Source organism: Sturnus vulgaris, chromosome 3 (genome assembly GCF_052056855.1).
Source record: "Sturnus vulgaris isolate bStuVul1 chromosome 3, bStuVul1.hap1, whole genome shotgun sequence".
Classification (NCBI taxonomy): Eukaryota; Metazoa; Chordata; class Aves; order Passeriformes; family Sturnidae; genus Sturnus; species Sturnus vulgaris.
This window is the reverse complement of record NC_142245.1, coordinates 93,046,792-93,068,956: the sequence shown is the minus strand read 5'-3', so window position 1 is coordinate 93,068,956 and position 22,165 is coordinate 93,046,792. Positions and strand designations below refer to the sequence as shown.

At 35.3% G+C, this 22,165-nt stretch overlaps 1 protein-coding gene across 2 annotated transcripts in view; it reads right to left on the bottom strand.

The window, feature by feature from the left end:
• Positions 1-22,165, bottom strand: part of CSMD1 (CUB and Sushi multiple domains 1) — a 1,072,714-nt gene that overhangs the window by 852,819 nt on the left and 197,730 nt on the right. For both annotated transcript variants that reach the window (XM_014869526.2, XM_088162298.1), the window contains exon 2: positions 3,926-4,142. In XM_014869526.2, the coding sequence (XP_014725012.1) occupies positions 3,926-4,142 (217 nt within the window). The remainder of the gene's footprint in view (positions 1-3,925; positions 4,143-22,165) is intronic.

Sequence of the window (22,165 nt, the reverse complement as noted above, 5' to 3'; positions counted from 1 at the left end):
GCAAAGTCTCAGGCCACCATGTTTGTAAAATTCATAGTTCTATGTCTTAATACCCAACTTACACCCCACCCCACTTACACCTGACCCCACCTCTTCAGCAACAGAGGCTTCAATACAGGCTGTTCTGTTTATCCAGTCCTGTCATGGTTTCCCTATACCTCTCTGTGAAACCCCTACTCAGGAATTCTGCATAAAGAAAAAATATATTGTAACAATAATTATACTAAAATTAATAACCATTTTAATATTTTCAGATGTGGAAAATAGGTATTACAGCCAACCCTGAAATTAGTTTTGAAATCTTTAAACACTTAAGATGTCTGGTTTGAATTCACTTGTCTGTGGCAGGTAATGAATCTATTGGCAGTCAATAGGTCAATATTGTCAGTTCACATCTGCCTTTATGCTGAGCCTCTTCACAGCTGACCAATGTCTCTATTTCCAGTTAATACATTTCTCCTTTCTGTTTAAAAATATAGCAATTTACTATTTTATCTGATACATCTGACAAAGAAAAAGAGTAGAAATACATATTCACTAGTTCCTGGATTAGACTGAATTTCTGAATATGTAAACTTAACGTAGGGGAAATGATCCACAAAGAATACATCTGAATAATAACTGTTGTCTCGGTGTACCCCACTTACATCTCTGCTTCATTTCTATGAGTTCTGCATGCTGACAATTAAATACATAGAGTAACTTAAAATTTCCTTAGAATATAAGACGCAAATCAAAAATATATTTTACATATTTTCTCAGTTAAATTAGAATGTAGTTATATTTTGAAAGCTTTTTCCATAAACTGATAAAGCAATATTTTTATTTTAATGTAAGTTTCTTTCAAAAATATAGAACTGAAATATTTGTTTTTGTTCTAATATATGGTGATATCAATTATCTAACTTCATGTTTTTCTGTAGAATTAAGACTACATCATGCAACAAAGCATTATCATAACAAGTGGCATTAGACCTAAATCTTCCTCTTTGATATATCACACAATCATAGTCATAGAATTTCAGGTTGGAAGGGTCTTCAGGAATTGCCTGATCCGACCTTTCTTGGCAAAAGCACAGTATAACTAAAAATGTCCCAGTACCATCTCCAGCTGAATCTTAAAAGTGTCCAATACTGTGGAATCCACCTCCTCCCTGGGAAGATTATGCCAATGGCTGATGTTTCTCTTTGTGAAAAAATTTCTTTGTGTGTCTATTTGTAATCTACCCAGAAGTGACTTGTACCCTATGCCCCTAATTTTTTCCATGTGAGTCCTTGCAAAAACGGGAGTCTCCATCTTCTTTGTAGCCACCCTTTCAGTACTGGAGCATGGTGACAAGGTCTCCCCTTCCCTAGGCTGAACAAGCACAGTTTTCTCAGTCTTTCCTCACATGGCAACTTCCCACTTATTGATCATCTTTGTGGCCCTTCTCTGGACCTTCTCCAGCCTGTCCACATTATTTTAAGTATTGGGAGCAAAACTGAACACACTGTTCCAGGTGTGGGCTGACAATCCCCGGGCAGAGTGGGACAATGACTTGTTAACCTCTGATGATGATGCTGTTGCTGATGAGCCCAGCACCCTGTGGCTGTCTTTGCAGGAGCAGCACACTGCCCACCAGGACTCCCAGGTCCCTTTCTACAGACCTACTCCCTAGATGGATAGATTCCAGCCTGTGCTGCTCTCCTGGATGAAATATATGCATATAGATATAAATATATTCTATATATATGTGTGAATATATATATATATATATATAAAAATATATATAATATGTAAAATCTTGGGTTTTGTTCTATGATCTCTACAATGCTAAAAACAAAGCCATTGTAGCAATCTTTTAAGGACAATTTTGGGTCATATGTTTCAGAATTACACAGAATTCCAGAATGCAAGCTGGATTTTTTCTAGAAGAATAGGAAGATGTAAAATAGAACTTTTTAGTACTTTATCCTCTGTTTAGTCTATTCTTCCCATTAATATCTTAATTCTCAACATCCTTAGAGCTTACAAAAGCCTGTGATTACTACCAGGTGTAATTTATCCCTTAAACCAGTATATGCTTTAATAATGCACTAACAAAAGTTCATATACATATAATCACTCCCCATTTTGCTTTTCTTCGTCCACACTTATGGCCTAAGCCAATTTATTTCTTTGCCTAATCACTTCAATATACTTTATATGTGCTTCTATTTTTTTGGATTCTACAATCAATAAGTAGTGGAAAGAAGTATCCTGATGAACAGTTACTTATGGACCTTATGAAAGGTCCTTCAGGTAGCACAATAAACTAGTTGAAGTTACTATTTATTTTTATTAAATTTCACTGTAGCAGTTGGAAAAAATACTAGGCAAAATATGGAGTGAGTATTACTTAATTGTCATAGTTTGTGATGGTGACATAGATCCACAGCTATTTTTAAGGAAAAGCTCCAAATTTTGCACAATGGCTAAAGAAACACAATTACCGAAAATGTACTGGAATATTTTAATTATGGTGAAAAAGAAGTGCTTGCCCTGAAGCAGAACTTCTGAGATGGTCTCTTGCATCTGCATGCTGTCAGCTGAGAGACCAAAACAATAAGTTTCCAATATTTGCTTAAGGAATTGTCTTGAAATGCAGAGGGATACACTTGTGAATGTTTTTGTACAACAAAGGATATGACATGGGATATGAGAAGTCAATAGAAACCTGTCATTCAAATTCTGCTATGCTAACCTCTGCATGCTGCAAAGCCAAAAAAATGCTTTTTTCTTCATAATGCCATTTGTGAAGTTAACTGATTGGCAAATACAAGCAATGAGAAATAAAATATCTGCTTAATTGGTGCTTTTCCTTTAAACAATATTCTAATGAGATAATTACAAAACAAGCAGGCATGTTAGATAATGCTAATAAAAGCATTTGAGTATAAAATAAATATTTCTCCTTTATCTGGTGATACAAGTACTAAAGGTCAGTTAAGTACAGTAAATGAAGCCCACACACTGTGTATCTAAATCATTGGTAGCTGTACACTACCTTCCAAAATTCTCAGAACTTTTTGAACTGAGTAAACAATCAATCAGAACATTGTTCTTGTCAAAAATATCCAGTGATGATACCCACAAAAATGCGGAACAAATTGGTGATGCTCCCACATTTGTTTTAGCACTATAGTATAAATCAGCAGCATATAAAAGGGTAATCAGACAACAGAACTGACAGCAGTGTTTTACAGTACTCAATAAATCTCATGCCTGAACAGAAAATGACAGAGCAGCACTGAAAGCACTGTTTGCTTTCCAACGCTGCAGTCCAGATCCAGCAAATGACTGAGAAACTTACAACAAGACACCAATGAAATTAATGCTTCAAAACCTGAAGTTATGAAAAGCTTCAAGAACAGAAAGCTTCCATAAAGCCTCTTTATGACCTCAGTGGTATTTGGACAGATAAGACACACCAGCTTCTGACCTTTAAAGATTCCTAACTGCTTAATGGAGAAGAATTTCAATTTTAGCAATGTCAAACAATTTACAGCTGAACTCATCTCAGTAAGAGTTCTTTCAAAAACTGGTGACTGGTGCCTTCAAGAAAGGGACTCTTGGCAAAACCTGGATTCCATCAGCGGAATACAAAAATAATATACCGAAAAGAGGAATTCTTCTGTGCTCAGGGCCTGCACCAAAACGGAACTTGGACTGTGTAAATTTTAAGTACAACTGATGTTACTGATACACAAGCTAGAGCCAAAAAAACTGAAATTTGGATTAACATCTTTCTCCGAGAGATCTTGCAGCATTACTGTCCCCTTGGCTAGGGCTGAACCAAGGAAACACAATATATATTTAACATATCATCACAACATATAATCATGACACAGAAAGAAAGATAAAGAGAAAGACAGAAAGAAATTGGGAAAGGAAAAAGTACCTTACCTCACTTTTAAATTGCCTTGCTGTGGTTGTCCATCATAAATTGATAAAATATCAAAATCTTCCTCTAGGGCAAAAGTATGAAATGACAATTGTATCCTGTTGCGCTCTCCTGTGATAATGATCCATGTGCAGTTGGCATAATTTGGATAACCATGAGGAAATCCAGGGCTTTCTATAGTACCATTTGGCCCCTGTACTAAGCCTCCACAGTTCTGACCTGAAAAAGAAGAAAGGAAAACTTGCAGTTGGTTTTCTTTTCTCTCACCCAGCATATATTCTTACATAAGTACCTATATGTAAACTTAATTTTAAAATATTTTTTCTAGATTATAAACAGCACATAAAATTGCATTGATACCATTCTTCCCTTCAGATTAAAAACCTTCATAGCTGTATTTTCTGAGACACTTAACATCTTTTTATGTAGTGAATCATTATTTAAGGTTCCCTGGTATTAACAATGTATGACTTATCTATTCAAATGTGAAATTTCAGCACTAGCCTTAATGCCATAAATTCAACAGACTGACAGTTCTAATGGCAAGAGAGTGTTCAAAACTTTTTGGCAAATGTCATTTTAAAGGTTTCTATATAAGTACTAAAATATGAGAGTTTCTGATGTTCTGAAACTTACTTTAACATCAGGAGCAAAATGTTGACACATTTAATATGCTTTGTTTTGCAACTAATCAAAATTTCTATACTTTGAAGATGCAGCAAACTTTCTGTGGTATAATATTTCTATTTCTATGTGTTTTGTGATAAGAAAAGTGGTTTTTATCTTTCTTTGGTCTTTTTGGTGGTTTGGTTTCGGTTTTTTTGTTTGCGTTGGGTTGGGTATTTTTTGTTGTTGCTGTTTTTTGTTGGTTATTTGTTGTTGGGGTTTTTTTTGTTGTTTTGTTTGTTTGGGGTTTTTTTGTTTGTTTTGAATTGGTTTGGTTTTGGTTTTGGTTTTATTTTTCAAAATGTAGCACTAAGGGTTTATTCAGCAGGCTTTTGCATGTGATTTGTACCTCCTACAGACATTGTGAGGGCATGATAGCTCATTAACGAGAAGTCCTCAGCAAGAAACCTTGACTTACAGTGCACACTCTTGCTAGTTTCTACTTGATTTTGTTAATCCTCCACACAACAGTTGTACTGACTCTGAGTTGGAGAGAAGCGTTAATGAAATATTTGAACAGAGAAAATATAAGGACATTCTGTGGACTGTAATACTTGGATTATTATACACATTTTACGCACTTCAGAACAAGTATAATCCCAAATTTTATTGTTATAACTAAATCAGAAGAGTATTTCTGACTGCAATTTTGTTTTTAACTTCCCAGCAGTGGGTCTCTCAGACTGAATCTTTCAGAGAAGTGCTATCAAATTCTTGTGGGATATTTCTAAATCTTAATAAGATGGATTTAATAAAAGGGATTTGCTTAGAAAACTAAAGAACTTACAAGTAATCATTTTTTTTTAACTAATTTTCAAATATAACTCTAATGAATAGATAGAAAGGCTGTAGGAATTCAGGAAACTTAAAATAAAAATCTTCTCTGGTACACCTATCATTTGATTCACTTTAGTAAGACATCTTTATTATCCAACATTTGCAAAGGAGGAACCTATTACACCACGAACTTAGCATGAATGTTTCAGTTATGTACTCTTCACTAAAAATTATCAGCATTCTTGCAGACACTTGCAGATGCATTGCATCCTTCTTCCTACAACCAGAGGGGAAATGTCATATAAACGCCACAAACAAAAACAATTTAATTACTACAGAATTGATGTTCTGAAAACAGCAAAGGAAAATTATAGTGACAGCCCACCACCCTGTTATGCTGACCAGCTACTTAATGTCTCCAACATCGGTTTCAGTAAGTCAAGTACCCCTTGCAAGCTGTGCTGCACAGCGACCTTCCTACCACTTGGGTGAGAAAGGTTTGCATTGAAAAAGGAGTGCATCTTAGCAATTCATCTAAAATCTGTCAAAGACCCCATTTTAGGAGCAGAAATTTGTAATTCTAGCGTATAAAGAATATAGTACACCATATGTAACTGCATATGTAAATGCAGTCTTTTAACCACATTTCTGACATCCATGGAGACAAACAAATTATGTCCTCAATCTCTTTGGAAACCCTAGAGCTAGCTTAAAGTAAGACTTTATTAACCTTTATTTTTAAGCTTTATTAACTTTATAGTTACATGGTTATAAAGTTTATAATATAAATTTTATTAACTTTTATTTTTAAACTCCACATTGCTGGGGTGGTAAGGAAACCCTTGCATCCCCCACATGACCATAATTTAGCAGTTTCCTTACACAGATGCTTGCTACCTACTTACAGAAGTCGTTTTAAGTGCCAGTGATTGCTCCCAGTTTTATTCCAAAAGATGTTTTGTACTCCTATCTGTAGATACAGGTTATTGTACATTATTATTTGGAAAATAAACAGACTCTAATGAAGAATAAGGCAGAAAATGTTTAACCACTCTTTAACTTAAGCATTTCTTACAACCCAGAATCCTTTCTTTCTTCACCTTGGTTTTACTCTCCTGTACTCTGAAACTATTCATACACAGGTTCTGAAACTATTCATACATATATTGCCTATTTGCTTTGTACCCAAGAAAACATGAGGCAAAGGAGGATCATAAAGAAAAACGATTATTGTGAAATTCTATTTAGGTTTGTTCTTAATTTTATATGCATATATAAATATATACTTATTTACTTAGTGTTCAGTAAAAAAGCAGTAAAAATACTAGAAGAAATTTAATACACAGTTAATTCCCAGAAAACTCATTGCTGCACACATGCAATTTCAAGGAATATTTTGCTTCTGAAGTAAGCAATACTCAAAGATGTTTTAAAGGCTGTACAGACCCAGAAAACACATCTTTAAGTCTGTCCCTGCCTAGTTAAGACACAAGCATGTTAACGGATTGGAATCTATCTGCTATTTATATAATACCTATTTTGTCAATGTACTTAAGTCTAAAATCTTCTGAACAGCCAAATGTTACACCTCATCAAAGTAGTAAATTCAGCATCAAATCACTTAAGAGAGATTCAGTTGGAAGATATACTTGTAGAAGAAGTAGCAGCAAATTAGATAAAAGTTGAGCATACAATATCCAGCAAGAAATAATGCAGTTTCTGATTGTAGAGACACCACAAACCAGTAAGATTACACTGATGAGACTAACTAATAATATTTAGTTTCTTATGTGTATTTTAAGAGAAAAAGGAGTCATCAAAGTAAAGAAAATAAACATATCAACAGGAAAAAGTTTAAAAAATATCAGCAGAAATTAAGTAGCTCTGCTGGGCTGAATGTAGACTGAATATCAATGAATACACCCCAAAAAGGTCTACTCCTACATTTCTCTTTAGCTTTGGCCTTTGTGTCAAATAACAAAATAAATACTGCCCTTTTTCACAAGATTTGCTGTCACTGATTCAGTACAATAACAGTATACTGAAATATTTTAATACTAAAAGTGTATTAGACAGCCATGATTTGTATGATACCACATAACTGTTTATATGAATATAAACTATGCAGCTCTTATTATTTTTCTGTGATATGTTGTCTGTATGAAGACATTTCTGGACAGCTATTTTTACCTTATGATATAAAAAGTGTATTTTAAGAAAACTGATGCACTTGGGTTGTAGTTGAAAAATATTTAAAGTGACTACAGAATTATTCTATTTTTCAAAGTTACCCTGCAAATCCTGTACCAGTCCTGTTGTACCTGCTCAGGCTCAATATTTCTCAGTTGTGATCCCTAAGTGAGAACCAATGAAGAAAACAAAACATTGCATTTTGCCCTAAATACTGGTGTCAAATGGGTGGTAGAATCACTAGGAATCAGTATAATTTTAATATTGCTTTGCTGTAAGATTTTGAACAAATTTCACAAAATAAAAACTTTAATGCCTTTTTTTAATAAAAAAGACTTCTAGTACCCTTGTTCTTCTGTTTAATACTCCTTGATAGATTTCTTTTCCAAGAACTCATGTCTGAGTCATCCTCTGAGTCTATACTAATATCTTTTAGGGTCTTTTAGGCATTGGAGAGGGAATCCAAAAACATAAAAAAAACCCTTTTTATGTTCAGCATTTACCATGTTAGGTTCACCTGACATCCCAGTAAGTTTATACATGAAAATAGAATATACCTATGATCTTTACCTATGCTTTCTATGCCACTTAGCATCTCACTGACCTTTGTCATGTTCCAGCTCCTTGTATTTCCAAGTTCAAAAGTTCCATTTCATATAACTGTTCTTTGCACCTGTGATTTTATCACCTTTCTATAACCATTTTGATGCTATGTTATACCCTGCATGAGACAGGGATACCAAAACTTCTTGTAATATTCAAAATATGTATACATCATTTACACAGTGATAATTTTTCCCTCTTCTCCCATTAATTTCATATTTTCTAAGATAAGTGGTAGCTTGACATTTTATATGACTATGGATTATAACTAAGATTTCTTTTCTCTGGAATTACAGTGAAGCTAGAGCCTGGTATATTACATGGAAAAAATGTGATATATTAGATTTCCTATAGTTTTTTACTGTGTACATCCCATCACATTGCATTTGTCAACTCTGAATTTTATCAACTACTCCAACACCCCCTTACTTGGTCACATAAGGCTATTTTTTGTTATTATTCACAATTGGTCCTCATTTTCATTAACTCATCCCTTTCTATCATCACAGTCACTTCGCTTTGCTTACCCTCTTTTGCAGATCATTTATGAGAGCACTGAACACACATGCCAGCACAAATTTCTTTGGGATGCCATGGTGACTCTTTCCTTCAAAAAAAAATCCATTTCCTCCTAAGGCACAACTTTCATCCAACCTTTCAGCAAGGTACAACTTTCTTATGCCCTCGTTGATCTATTTCCTTTACAGCTGTTACTGGGGGCCCTCATTCAATGTCTTTTGGAATTCTGAGGACCTTTATCCACATTCAGGTTGACTCATTCAGAGAACTCCAATAGGTTTGAAAAGCATATAGTTTTAAACTTTTCCTTCCATATGTCATATTTAATCATGTTTCAATTGATTCTTTCCTTAATAGAGTTTCCTAACACAAATATCAGGTGTTCCAGCTTTTATACCTAACACCCCTTGGTCCCTTTTAAATATGGACATCTAAGGTGAATTGAAGCTGGAGATTACTTTTGCTGTGCAGCAATTTTTTTCCTAGATTGTCTTTTAAACTCTGGATAATACATGGTGCTTGTGACATTACTGTTTGTCTGTTTGTTCCATAGCCTGTTCTACCAAATTTTCAATTTTAAACAGAGGCATTGAGGAATTTTCCACATTGAACAGTTCAGGCATGGGAATTGCAAAGCATATTTTTTTTCTGTGTTCCTTAATCTTGTCTTTATAATGTTAGTATCTATTGGCCCAGAAAGAATCTTTTCCAGAGTACTTGCTCCACTTGTTTTCAAAAGAAGAGTAATTTTTAGTTCTACAGAACTGGCCTGCAATGTTCTTGGACACTAATATTTTATTTCCAGAAAAACCTACAGAGAGGGCCCAGCAGCCCCTAAATCTTACTGGTTTACACTGATACACTTGCTTGCACTCATCTTACCTTGAGATTATCTCCCTCTGGCACAAACAGCACTGACCACTTGCTTTGGATATATAGCAGATGAGTCCCATCATCTCTCTCCTTTTTTGTGAGGCCTTAATTATAGGAGTTGATGGTTAGTGCCTTCAAAGATTTTAAATTCTCTCTCCTGCACAGCAAATTCAGACACACATCTCTCATGGCCCCAGAGCACCTCAGCTTGCAATTTTGACTCCTTTAATTCAAACGTGCACAGTTGCAGAACTTTGTTACAGCAGTGTTAGCCACAACTTAAATGACTTTGAGCAGCAAAGTGCATGACAGCAGTAGTTTCGTAAATATGACTTTTAAAAAAAGGATTAAAAAAATGTTCCTAATAGTACAAAGTAGTGTTATATACACATAGAACAAAAAATATTTCCTGTTGAACTACAACAGATAACTACAGATTTAAACTGTTGCTGCTATCAGATGAGACAGTGGAGCAGTAAGACATAAACAGGTGGCTTGCACACCTTGTTTCGACCATCCCTTTTCCCTTTCCCTTGTGTTTTCACGTTCTCTCTTTGTATTTCCTCCTCTCCTTAGCTCTATGTAATCTGCCAGCACTTCCTACTCCCACTTAGAACTGCAGGCCCTGCAGCCCCTGCCATCAGTTGCTGTGCTCTGCACTGGGCCTTCATCACTTCTTCCTCATTAGTATAACCTCAAGCCATCTTCTGACTGTCTTACTGCTCACAAAAACTGCTATTTCCTAAATAACTTCAATCAAGAACGGAAATGTCAAATGGCCAGAAAGGCAAAAGCACTATTTTTTCAGGACTGTTTTAAATAGCATGTAGCTTCCTCAAGTGTCCTTTAAAAATCCATAAAAATCCTCACAACACCATTATGAGGCATTTTCCAGGGAATTAATCAAATCAGAAAGTACTGAGATCCTTTTAATTTATGTATCACTGAAGATTCATTCACAAGCAAGCCACCATCTTTACTGGCATAGCTAGAGCATGCCTCAGCACAGACCTCACAAAGAGGGCACCTGCCCCATACTAGAATCCGCTTGCTATGCCCACCATCACTTTCCAGCCTCAGGGAGAATGGGCACCAGAAAGCTTCAGTACTTCAGATATTTAAACTTAATCAAGACAGTTCTAGCACAATGTGAAATGAGAACAGTGTAAATTTACTCATTATATTTTTGCAAGACTCAGGCAAAAATAGTTCAAGAGAATTTGTGAGATTTTTTTCCAAAATTATTTGATCTGAAATAATTAATGTCCGGGGGCCAGAGGGGTTATTAATTAAATAATTAATGACTGAGGAGACCTCGGTGAGTGACAGCCTATGTCAGCTCCAGGTGGGACCAAGCAGAGCCTGCCTGGCTGCAGTGGGAGCCCATGCAGGTGTGCAAGTCTGTGGGTGCTGGTGAACATCTGGACAGATGTGGTGATGAGCAGGGAACAAGGAGAGGAACACAGGAAGGCTTCTTCAAGAAGAAGACTCTGGGCTGGACAACTACTGCAGCCCAGGAAAATTGTAATCAGCTCCATGGGTGGGTGAGTGGACCACAACTGCCCAGGACCAGAGATGGGAAAACAGGCTGCTGGTGCTGCCTGAGCTCATGTGAGTGTGAGCATGTCTGACTGTTCATGCATCCAGCTGTGCACATGTGCACATGTGTACGTGGTGTATTCTTGTGTTCTGTGTGCCTACTGGGAAAAGCTGCTCAGCCTTGTCACTGCCTGCATCTGGGAAAGAGATGGGGCAGCCTCACCTCTGTTGGCTGCCTGATTCAACCCTTCCAAATGCTATCAGTTTCTTCTGAATCATCAAATGTTCTGTAGCTTGGCACTAAGGGTAAATATAGAGGAAAAATGGCAGCTAAATCACAAGATTTAGATGGATTTCCTTTAAATACAGATCTATTCAAACCCTGCAATTTTTGGCTGAGACCAGTCTATGACCTTCATGGAGTCCCTCTCACATGAGATGCTTGTATGCATGTAATAACCTTAAATTCTTATGCAAACATTCACAAGGTGACTGGAACTTAATCACTCTATAAAACATTTTAAATTCAGACCTTCTAGCCATAGGATATATATTCATTGATTGTGCTGATGAAACATAAAAGCTGATGTTTTTAAAGTCTCAGATTGACTATGAGAGTCAGGCACTAGCTTTTTCGACCATTTCCTATGTATACTTAAGTCTTTATCCAGAACTCAACTGAAATTAAATTGTCCTAAAGGCTAAAGATTAATATTGCTATTCAGCAAGAAATTCTGAAACAATTCTGCCATAATGCTAACTTTGCTGTGTACCAGAGCAGAACATCTTAATTGCTGGTATATGCAAGTTTTTATTTTAATGAAGTTCTAAATGCTGAAATGTATATTATATATAAACTAGACTATGCTGCCATTACAAATTGAGAAAAAGATATTTCATATTCTCTTTTCAATACTGGATTGCCCAAAAAGACCAATAAATCACTATTCACAAAGGTTAATGGGGAAATAAAATGTGGAACAATATTCTCTCTGCAGGAAATACTTTTTTTTTTTTTTAAGGCTTTTAATACTTAAAAAAAGATCCAGTGTATAGCACCATCAACTTTCTTTGCCACTGGTTAGAGGCAAAAAAATAATAGGACCATAATCACTCTTTCAAGGCTACAACTTAACAGTGCTTCCTTCTGACACAGCAATAAGTTCTTAATTAAAAACAGCTAGATTATGTGAAGTTGGTTTATCCCTTTTCCTTCGAAAATATACATTTTATCCCAGTAAAGCAAAGATCTTTGCATGCTCCTTTCTTCCTTTGAATTTACTCCAATTGTTCTTAAGATTCATCAAAATGAAGGAAAGAAAATGCATCAAAAAAAGGGAAAGCAATGCAAGTCCTATGCCAGATTTGAAATATGTAGAAGGTGGTGTTATTTTGCAGAGAATAAGACCTTATATTTAAAATTCTGAGCTAAAGGTAGATTTAGTATCCTTGAAAAAAAGACTATTTCTCATAGATGAAAACTCATTCTGCAAATGGAGATCACGAAAGACAGGTTGGATTTTATTTTTTCTACTTTTCTAAGATAAAGCCAAATAAATGGAAGCTTTAAGTAAACATAACTATTACTGTTACAGTTACTTAGCAACAGCTGGTAGAATTAGAGAGCATTGTACAGCTCAGGTAGATAAAAGAAAAGCGTTGATTTCATTGTTTGTGAAATACTCAAACAATAAAAGAAACTCAGCTTCACTGGAACAGGAGCAACACAACTGTAGGAAAACTATTCTGAGGATTTATTTACTTCTCTTCTGCCAGACTCCTAGAATATACAGCATAATTGTCTGTACCAAATCTGATCACTTCAGCACTGTAACTTTGACTTTCACTTTTTATTGATGCCTTTTATTGATGCCACTCTCCCAGACCACTTCACTGAGAGCCTTGCTCACATTTAAGGATCTTACAACAGCTTTTGTTATTATAATCTTTGACACAGGATACCTACACGATGAGGCTGAAAAGTGTGCCATAACTCAAGCAGTTTGATTTCAAACTACTACTAAAGAACTCATTGTCAAAAGGCTCAGTTCTGAAGACCAGGAAAAATCCATTTGCCTTATTCTAACTGCTCCATGAACATCATCTACATTAACTACTTTATCTTCCCGTAAAGTTATTACTTGGAGCATCACTTCTGTTATCCAGCAGGCTTTCCAACATTTTTTTCCATTGTCCACACAACCAGTCCAGAAAAGGTTTCAAATTTGTTTATCTCTGTCACTTGAATTCATCCTTTCTTTGCATTTAAAACAGAGTGGAGTCAACTGATATCAACTGAGAAGGACAAATACTATCTTGCAAATTAAATGGGTAAGTCATAATGAGGAAAAAGAATGAGTGACAATAAATTTTTCAATAGTCATTAGAGAAGTTTCATTTTCAAAGACGGAAGACTTATTTTTAGAATTTAATTTAGAAAGATCAGATGACATTACATCAGGGTTTAATGTTAAAGTCATCACTTTGTTAATAAACGCACATTTTGCAGAATGAATTTTATCCATAACATTAAAAATTATATTTTATGGATCTATTGCAAGAAATCATGAAATATTCTCCTTGACAGTTGCATTATTTCTATGCGCACAATTGTGCTTCTGATTTAGATGTGAATTTTATATAAAGAATATTTGCACTATGCAATGCATATATAAGAAAGAAGTGTGAAAAATTAACCTTGTAACAGAACACAGTATTGCAGCATTAGCAAAGTTAAAATAATCAAAACATAGTTAAAGGGGCAACACATGCAGGAATAAATCAGAAATTTATACACACAAAACATATACAATCTATGACTTTCATTAACATCACCAAAGATGGAATGATGCAACAGACACACAGTCCCTCAAAATTATAAAATCAAATTACAGCTGTGTGAGACATTCATGAATGGAACTGAAATGATGTGTTCTAATAATCTTAATCACAGGAAATTTAGTACCTTATGTTTTGTATCTTATTGATATGTTTACACAGTATTAAAGTAATTTCTTATTTTAATGGGGCAATAGGATGGCATGAAGGTTGATGCAGCTGCTATGCCTGAGTCATGATATCAGTAGCTAAGATTTATGCACAGCTATATTCAGATTGGAATAGTTAACCACCATCTTGCAGCATCAATAACACTCTCAACTGCATGAGTAGCTGTAGGTCTGATTCAGCATTGCTGGAAATCCTTTGGTCTTATCTACATTAATTCAAAATGGCTCCAAAATGCTGCTAGTCTGATTTGGCAGCCCCAACTCAGACTGGAATAAAATGAGTAAGGAATAAGATATTTTTCTGTTTCATCGCAAGATCTAGTTTTACTTCTCCATTATGAAATAGAATGCTTCAGTGTTAGGTTTTCCAAGTCTCAAGCAATTATTTATATTTGTAAATAATAGCAAATAATATTGTAAACTGTAAGGAAAATGCAATCAGCATTAGCTTTAAGGTACAGCTGATTAGAATAATATTTTATAAATAGTATATATATAGTATGTCTATTTACTTATTAAATACCTTCAGCCCATGCAAATAGTTCAGATATGCTACGGAAATAAAAGCAGAATTCAAATAAATTAAGAGACCTGGATGATAATACAAACTGAAACTATAAAGATGCAAGAGGATGTTTATGATATTACATAATTAAATTACTTCACCTATCAGTGCAACACTCCAACTATATATCACGCAAAAGTTTCTCACGGAATTATGGTGGATGCTATTTTTAAATACCAGTTTGAAAAAATCACCCAAATATTCAACTATTTATGAGAGGTAAATCATATGAAATTGAAGAAACTGAACTTATTTCAGGCTTTTCATGTAGCCTGTGCCCCCACATACTGTGTCTACATCACAACACACAAGCACTATTTCAGGGACTAGTCCTGAACTTGATTTCTCAAATGGATATTTAATATTTGATTAAGGCATAATTGAAATACGCAGAAGAGATCTACCCTTTGCTAGAATATTACAAGTAAAACCTTTTTATGCTCAGTTTTTGTGAAATAACATAAAAAAGAAAAAAGCTGTCTGCATCACTGACTCATGCTCAGGAACCCATGTGACTGACAGGAAATGCAGAGCCAGAAGCACCACAGCAAGTAGATGATATTCATGTTGGCACTGCTAAAGCTGGTTGTGCCAGGGTGGGTGAAATGTAGGCTGATCTGCCATGTCATGTAGTGCTGCTTCTGTGGTGCAGAATTGCTCTCAGACCTGTGAGCTATTCTAATGTCTGTAATCACTGCTTCCACAAAATAATATGGAAATTCTCTAGAATATTTTTAATTTACAACTCACAAGAGATACCCTTATGGTTCCACAATGCAAACAATTTTCTCGACAAAGTACAAATACAACTTTGCGTGTCTTTTCCCTAGGTCTAAAATTATTGGCTTTGATGTTTGTGATAATCAAGTGACCTGACTTTAAAATAAAACAGTTGAGGTGTGGGGGTAGTGGGGGGTGGAAGGCATTGGTCCTGAGATCCTCGCCTTTCTGAACAGTAGCACAGTTTATCTGACTATAGAAGTGTCCAGGGGTCTTATCATGCACCCACTGAAGTCAATGCCAAGGAATCCACAGACCTCAGTGAGAGAAGAATCTACTTTGTAAATACAGACTCTAATAATTTATGTATCTGTCTTGCTTCCAGGAGAAAAAAAAAAAAGCAAATGGGAAGCCATTGGAATGTCTCAACAGAAGCCTTTGGGAGACTGCACCTGGCCCTCAACAAAAGCAGGATAAGAATCTCAAGTATTGGCTTTCACTTATGTTACATCAGACTGCATTATGTCATGCTGTCTCACATCTCTCCTGACAGACACATTTCTGTTACAAAACATAAAAAGACAGAGAAAATAGCAGTGATTTGGAAACATGTTTACGTTAACTGAGGTGAATAGTCAATTAGCAGATACCATAAAAAATGCCCTAATTAGTTAGAAGATTCTTGTCCCTAAGAATAAAAAGCCTTATCAACTCCACAATTTTTATACAAGTAACTATACATTATTAATTCAGTGAATATTGTTATTAATAGTGTTTACAGTTATTAAGCTATGTAAGTTACATATAATAGTTATTAAATTACAACTGTATGATTTACTCTTGAAATTCTGAAAGTGCTCACTTTCTGTCATGCCCTTAGCCCACCTAACTCCCAGTTCACCCTTCTATCTACAACTTTCCTTATTCAGGGAGGAACATGATCATATGTATGTGAAAAAACACTGACCATATGGCTCCTGTGGAAGAAACTCTAAAATGAAATTGTCCACAATGGCTTGCAGGACAGATAGCAAAATATTGTGTGATGCTTCAGCTATATTATTGATTATTTAAATTGATTATTTGTTTAAGCTGCAACCATAGCATCTTCTTTCTGTCATTGCCACTTATACCTGAAGCTGTGTAAGTCAAGGTATGGTCATGAGTGGCAGTCATCCAGTCCATGCAAACAATGTTCTTACAATTTCACAGAAAAAATCTGAAGTATTAGTGTATTTTGAAAAGAAATTTAGGATTCACAGCATTGCACAGTTTATAATCAAAATCTGGTAATGAAATACCACACCTATTATAAATAAATTTATTACCTAATTAAGAAAATATTGTTTGTGATTCTTGTCATTTGACGTAACAGGTATTTCCCCATGTTTACATTTATAAAGTGTTTATTCTGTAGGCCATTTAAACAACTAGAGTCAGCAAACAGAACATCAAAGGTCACACATAAAAGTATTACCACATAGAATTACAGTACTTGAAGAACAAGACACCACCCACACACACTTCCCTCAATTTGGGATATTCATAAAAAACAAAACCAAAAAAATCTTCAACAAACAGGTTTATTAGTAAATATCTTTTACTTATCTCAGTTATTTATCTTCTGCCCTCTTTAAGCCAACTGTCTTTGTGTCACACTGCAGATTTTCAGTTGATACAAGCTGGCATGTCTTCACTAGCTACATCACATCAGATCAACTGTAACACTAGTTAAATTTCCAACTCGTGCAATGATTCTATCTCCTTCCTTCCTTCCTGCCTTCCTGCCTTCCTTCCATTTTCAAATGCTTCTTTGTCAATGACATTTTATTATTTACTCTATAATCTGATCTTCGTAATGATACTCTTTCAATTACTTTGTTATTTCTATGTTTCTGAGACAAACCCCTGTATACATGGCCAGTAATCAAAGCAAGTGCGGGGAAGAGGTCTGTTTACAGCATTTGTTAAATCTTTTTCCAGATTATTTGGCTGTTAAATTGCATGATGGACAGAATAGATACTGTATTTAACTGCAATTTCACTTGCTTTTTCTATGTGAAGAGCTGAAGGAAGACCGTGATACTGAGAAATTCCATTTTGGCACAGGTACAGTAACACTGTGTCCTAGGCCATCTGAATTTTGCACACATAGCAATGGGTTCCAAGCTACCTATTAGAACTCAGAAGAACCATCATGAAGTAGCTGGACTGTTGGAGTAATTTGTTCATAAAGCTGTGAGAGTCAAAAGTCAACAGAATGCTTTAAATTATTAGAGGAAAAAACAGAACTGTCATTAAACCCTGTTTAAGCTTACTGTCTAATCTGCACTCTGGAAAAAAAAATTCAAATCCACTATCTTAACAGAAAAGGTGTAAATAAGATTTACAAGGATGATTAAAAGCAGAAAATAGGTTCTGCACAGGGAGCCTAAATAGACTGATATTTTAGCTTGAAAAAGCGACTGCTGAGGGCAAAGGTGGGAGAAGTCCATGGCATGACAGGGGTAAGAAAAAGCATTCTTCTGTCCTGTTTTTCATTTCGCTGTTTTCATTCCTCGAAACACTCCTTCTGCTGATAAGATCAAACCAAAAGGAGTTATCTTTTCAAGTAGTGTATAAATAAACAACAGAACTTGTTTCAACAAAAAAACAGTTAGACTGTAGCAATAGGGAAATTAGCAAAAGAAGGGAAAAAAAGGAATGGAGGATATATTAAGATAATTTAAAAAGAAAATATAAACCTCTGGCATAGCAAGTCTCTCAACACACAGACCTAGAAGTACCTTTGAAAATATGCTTATATTCTTAGTTTTTCTAGAAATCTGCTATAATACACCAGACTCTGGACTTTGCTCAGCTCTACCAAGTGGGAGCTATAACTGAAGAGAGATAGACCTGAAAACATCCAAGGTTATCCATGTCAGATTCTGAATAGCATCCAATTAATAGGTTTTATGTTTTAACACTTTGGTTCTCTTCTTCACTGAAAGGCTCTAACAAGCTGCACATTATTAAGAAGAATATTAGGCATTCTTAGCCTTTGCTTTTATTGCCTTCATGGAAAATATTTACAGAACTAACTACATTGGTTCCCTTTCCTTTGCCTTTTTTTTTTCCCTTTCTTTTCAAAGAAAAAGAAGCATTATTAATAGCCAGGCTGATCAGTAGTTATAGTAGCTGATCAATGTTAATAGTGATAGTAGCTCTTACTGAATTTCTTAAACCACACATTTATAACGAAGAGGATTTTCCAATTTCTCATGACACATTCATACTATGGAAGCTCTGGCAGGCCTAATATTTGCATAAAACATGTTTATTATTGTTTGTCTCTGTAGGAAGCAAGTAAAAGGAATACACATGGATTAGACTGCCACCATGAGACTATACTGAGCAATAATTTATGAGGAAAAAACAATAGTTGGTAAGAATATAACAGTTTGGCCCTTGATTTTCAGAGACCCTGTTCAATAAACATCACCTATTAGTTTGCAAAACTATGCCTAATTTGTGCTGAATCTCCCAAATATGCAATCTTGATGCATTTACAGACGCTATAAGTTGTAGAATGACCTTGGAAATTTATTTTGGGATGCTGGCATTCACATGAGAATGATATAATTTCTTTGCTGGACTAGTTGGTCTATCAGCAAGTTACGGAAGGCCACCAAAGAGGTTTAGTTAAACACCATAGCAATTTTTCTGAAAGTCCCCACAAAGACAAAACTTTTATGAATAAGAGAGAAAAAACACACATTTTTCTCATTAAAAGAAGTACATTTCTGGTACTACAGGTCAGCTCTTCAATGAGCCAATTAAGAAAGTTGAGAAATAATTTGATAATCAGCAACTTCACAGTGGGATAATGTGTCTGAAACCTTGAAATACTGGTTTTGCATGGTAGGAAGATATTCCTTGAGCCAAAAACTTCCATGAGACCACTGTTTTCACATATAGCCTTCTTGAAAATATTTACCTTTCAAAAAGGTTAGTGACTGAAATGATTGATGAAGTACTTGAACAAAACTCGTTTGATCCTTAGCAAACAGATTTTCCTTAAGCTGTACACAATATGAGTGGTCAGAACTGTGAAAACAATGTATGCCCAAAGTAGAGAAAGAAGCTTGCCTCTTACAAAGATAAAAATATTTTTAAAGAACAGTTGAAAAGAGAGATGGTTGCAATTAACAAAACTGGGTAAATTAGTAAAACAAGCAGGCAGACGATGGTGATATGTTCCTGCAGATTTACTTTATGTATAAGAGCTGATAATCCGTTTCATTTGTAACAAAGTTGTTTTCATTTCAGACTGAAAACAAGAAAACTTTAGTAAGTGCAGAGTTTTGACTTTTTTCAGTTGGAGTATTTTTTAATGTTTCTAGTGAGAAGATCCTGATTTCCTCTCCAGGATAACAGTGCTATGTTCCTACTAACATGACTAGTGATTTTTTGGTACTAGCATAAAGTTGTATTTTGGTCCTATTTAGCATTAAAACCAGTTGCAAATAAAAGCTCTTTTCAATGAAATTCTATTCGTAAAATATTTTGATTTGAGTTCATACAATATTCATCAAGGATAAATGCAGTGATGACATTTTTGTATTGCACTTGCTGCTGGTGCTCTTTATTTTGTTGAATTTCATGATTTCTTACAAGAGTGGCACGACATGTTTTAAGGCTATTTTCTCCCATTTCCTCAACCAATATTAAAATTCATTATTTCTCTTGGGCATGCTAATATAATAGCTATTTCTTTTTCTAGTACTACTTCAGAAAAAAATTCAAAGCTAGAGGAAAGTAGTATCTTTTCTGTGTTAAAATGTGCTTGGGAGATGGGGTCACTGTATGTCTCTGCTAGCTGTACTAGAGTCAGTTATGACAACATATTTTGAGTTTGAATTTTAATTTTAGAACAGACAACACCTCCACTAAGTCCTTCCTCAGGAAGTATGCTAAGGCTCCATGTGGTTTCTGGGGCTGAATAGTGAGTGTGTGTACCTCATTATCACACATGGATAGTACATATTCAAGCCCAGTTGTATGATGGGTCAGTGAATTCTTTGTGCTGCATGCTTCCAGTTGCTTTGGACTGAAGTATGGTATAAGAGAGAGGAAGAGGGGGTGTTTTTCCAAAAATCATCATAGTGTGCATGAGTGCTACACACACACACACACACTCTCTACACCCTCCACTCATGGAATGGGAAAAATATGAAACACTGAACTAGAAAAAGTAGGAGAAAGAAAGAGATCCATAGGCAAAGGCTGTGACAAAGAGAGGCAAAAGATTCGTTAGTTTTGGGGGGCTTTGTTTTTAAAAGTGAAAAAAAGAGAAAAATCATAAATATATGCCTTAGTCCCATAAAAAAAAAAAACAAACAAAAAACAAACAAACAAAAAAACAAACAAACAAAACATTTTAAAGTGTTTAATTATGCATGTGACAATCTTTAGTTGTATGATCACATATCCATACTGTTTAAGTTCTCTCCTTCACATCCAGTCTCCTTCCATTCCTTAATCACTTTTTTTACTTTGTAAACATTCTCCAGTTCAATGTCATTATTGTTCTTTCCTAAAAAAAATTTTTCTTCTTTTTCACACAAATCAGTTACTTAAAAGAATAGCAGGTAATCAAAAATAAAATCTAGAACTTTTAGCTAGGTAATTGAAATGTTGCTGCCTCATTTTTTTTCAATTTTAATATTTACTATGATATAAAATTTATACAAGTAGACTTATTACATTTATCCTCTAAAGAGGGATTTAAATTTCCCCACAAAGAGAAATCTGCCAGGAATATAGCATTCATTAAATGTTATGGAAAAGTATACAAAAAATTCCGCTCCCCATATAGAGTTTAGACAATTGCCTCAAAAACCATATGAGGTCTAGTTGACCAAAGCTTCTTAATTATGCATATTTTTAAAATCTTATGCTAGAGGAAAACTATGGAGCAATAAGCCCTGTGACAATAAAAGACAAGTTAAAGTTCACATTCACCATCTTTCAATTTAAAAGCATTGGCTCTTTTCCTGTCGCTACAGGCTCTGGTGAAAAGTCTTTCTCCTTTTAAAAAGCCCACTTCGAGGAGGCTTAAAGCCACAATAAGTTCTCTCCAGAGCCTTCTCCAGGCTGAACAACTCCAACCTTTCTCAGCCTGTCTTCATAGGAGAGGTGGTCCAGCCCTCTCATAATTTTCGTGTCCCTCCTCTGGACCTGCTCTAGCAGGTCTGGGCTGTGTGCTGAGGACCCCAGTGACAGATGCAGCACAGGCAGGGTGTCATAAGAGCAGCATCACCTTCCTCAACCTGCTGGTCACTGTTCTTTTGCTGCAGCCCAGGAAATTATTTTCTGGGCTGCAAGTGCACATTGGCAGCTCACGCCCAATTTTGCACCCACCAGTTTCCTATGTCCTTCTCTGAACCGCTGCTCTTTCATCACACAGCTGGAAGACCTGGGTTGAAGCCTACTTCCCAAAAAGTTTCTGAATTTTAGCTAATGACTATCCAAGACAGAAAGCAGAAGATCTGAGATCCAGCATAAAATCTAGGCCTTTGCCCCACTAGCAGGGTTTCATTTGAAGAAATCTGGAAACAAATCAGCAATTACAAAAACGTAAAGTGTTTAGAATATCTCAGCTGGTATTGTAAGATAAAGTGCCTGTATTCCAAGGGAGAACAGTGTGGTACTCAGCTGTCTAACGTTTCTAATTACAAAGGATTTCCTAGAGCTACCTTTCCTGTCTGTAAAGTATATTCAGATCAACATTAATTAGG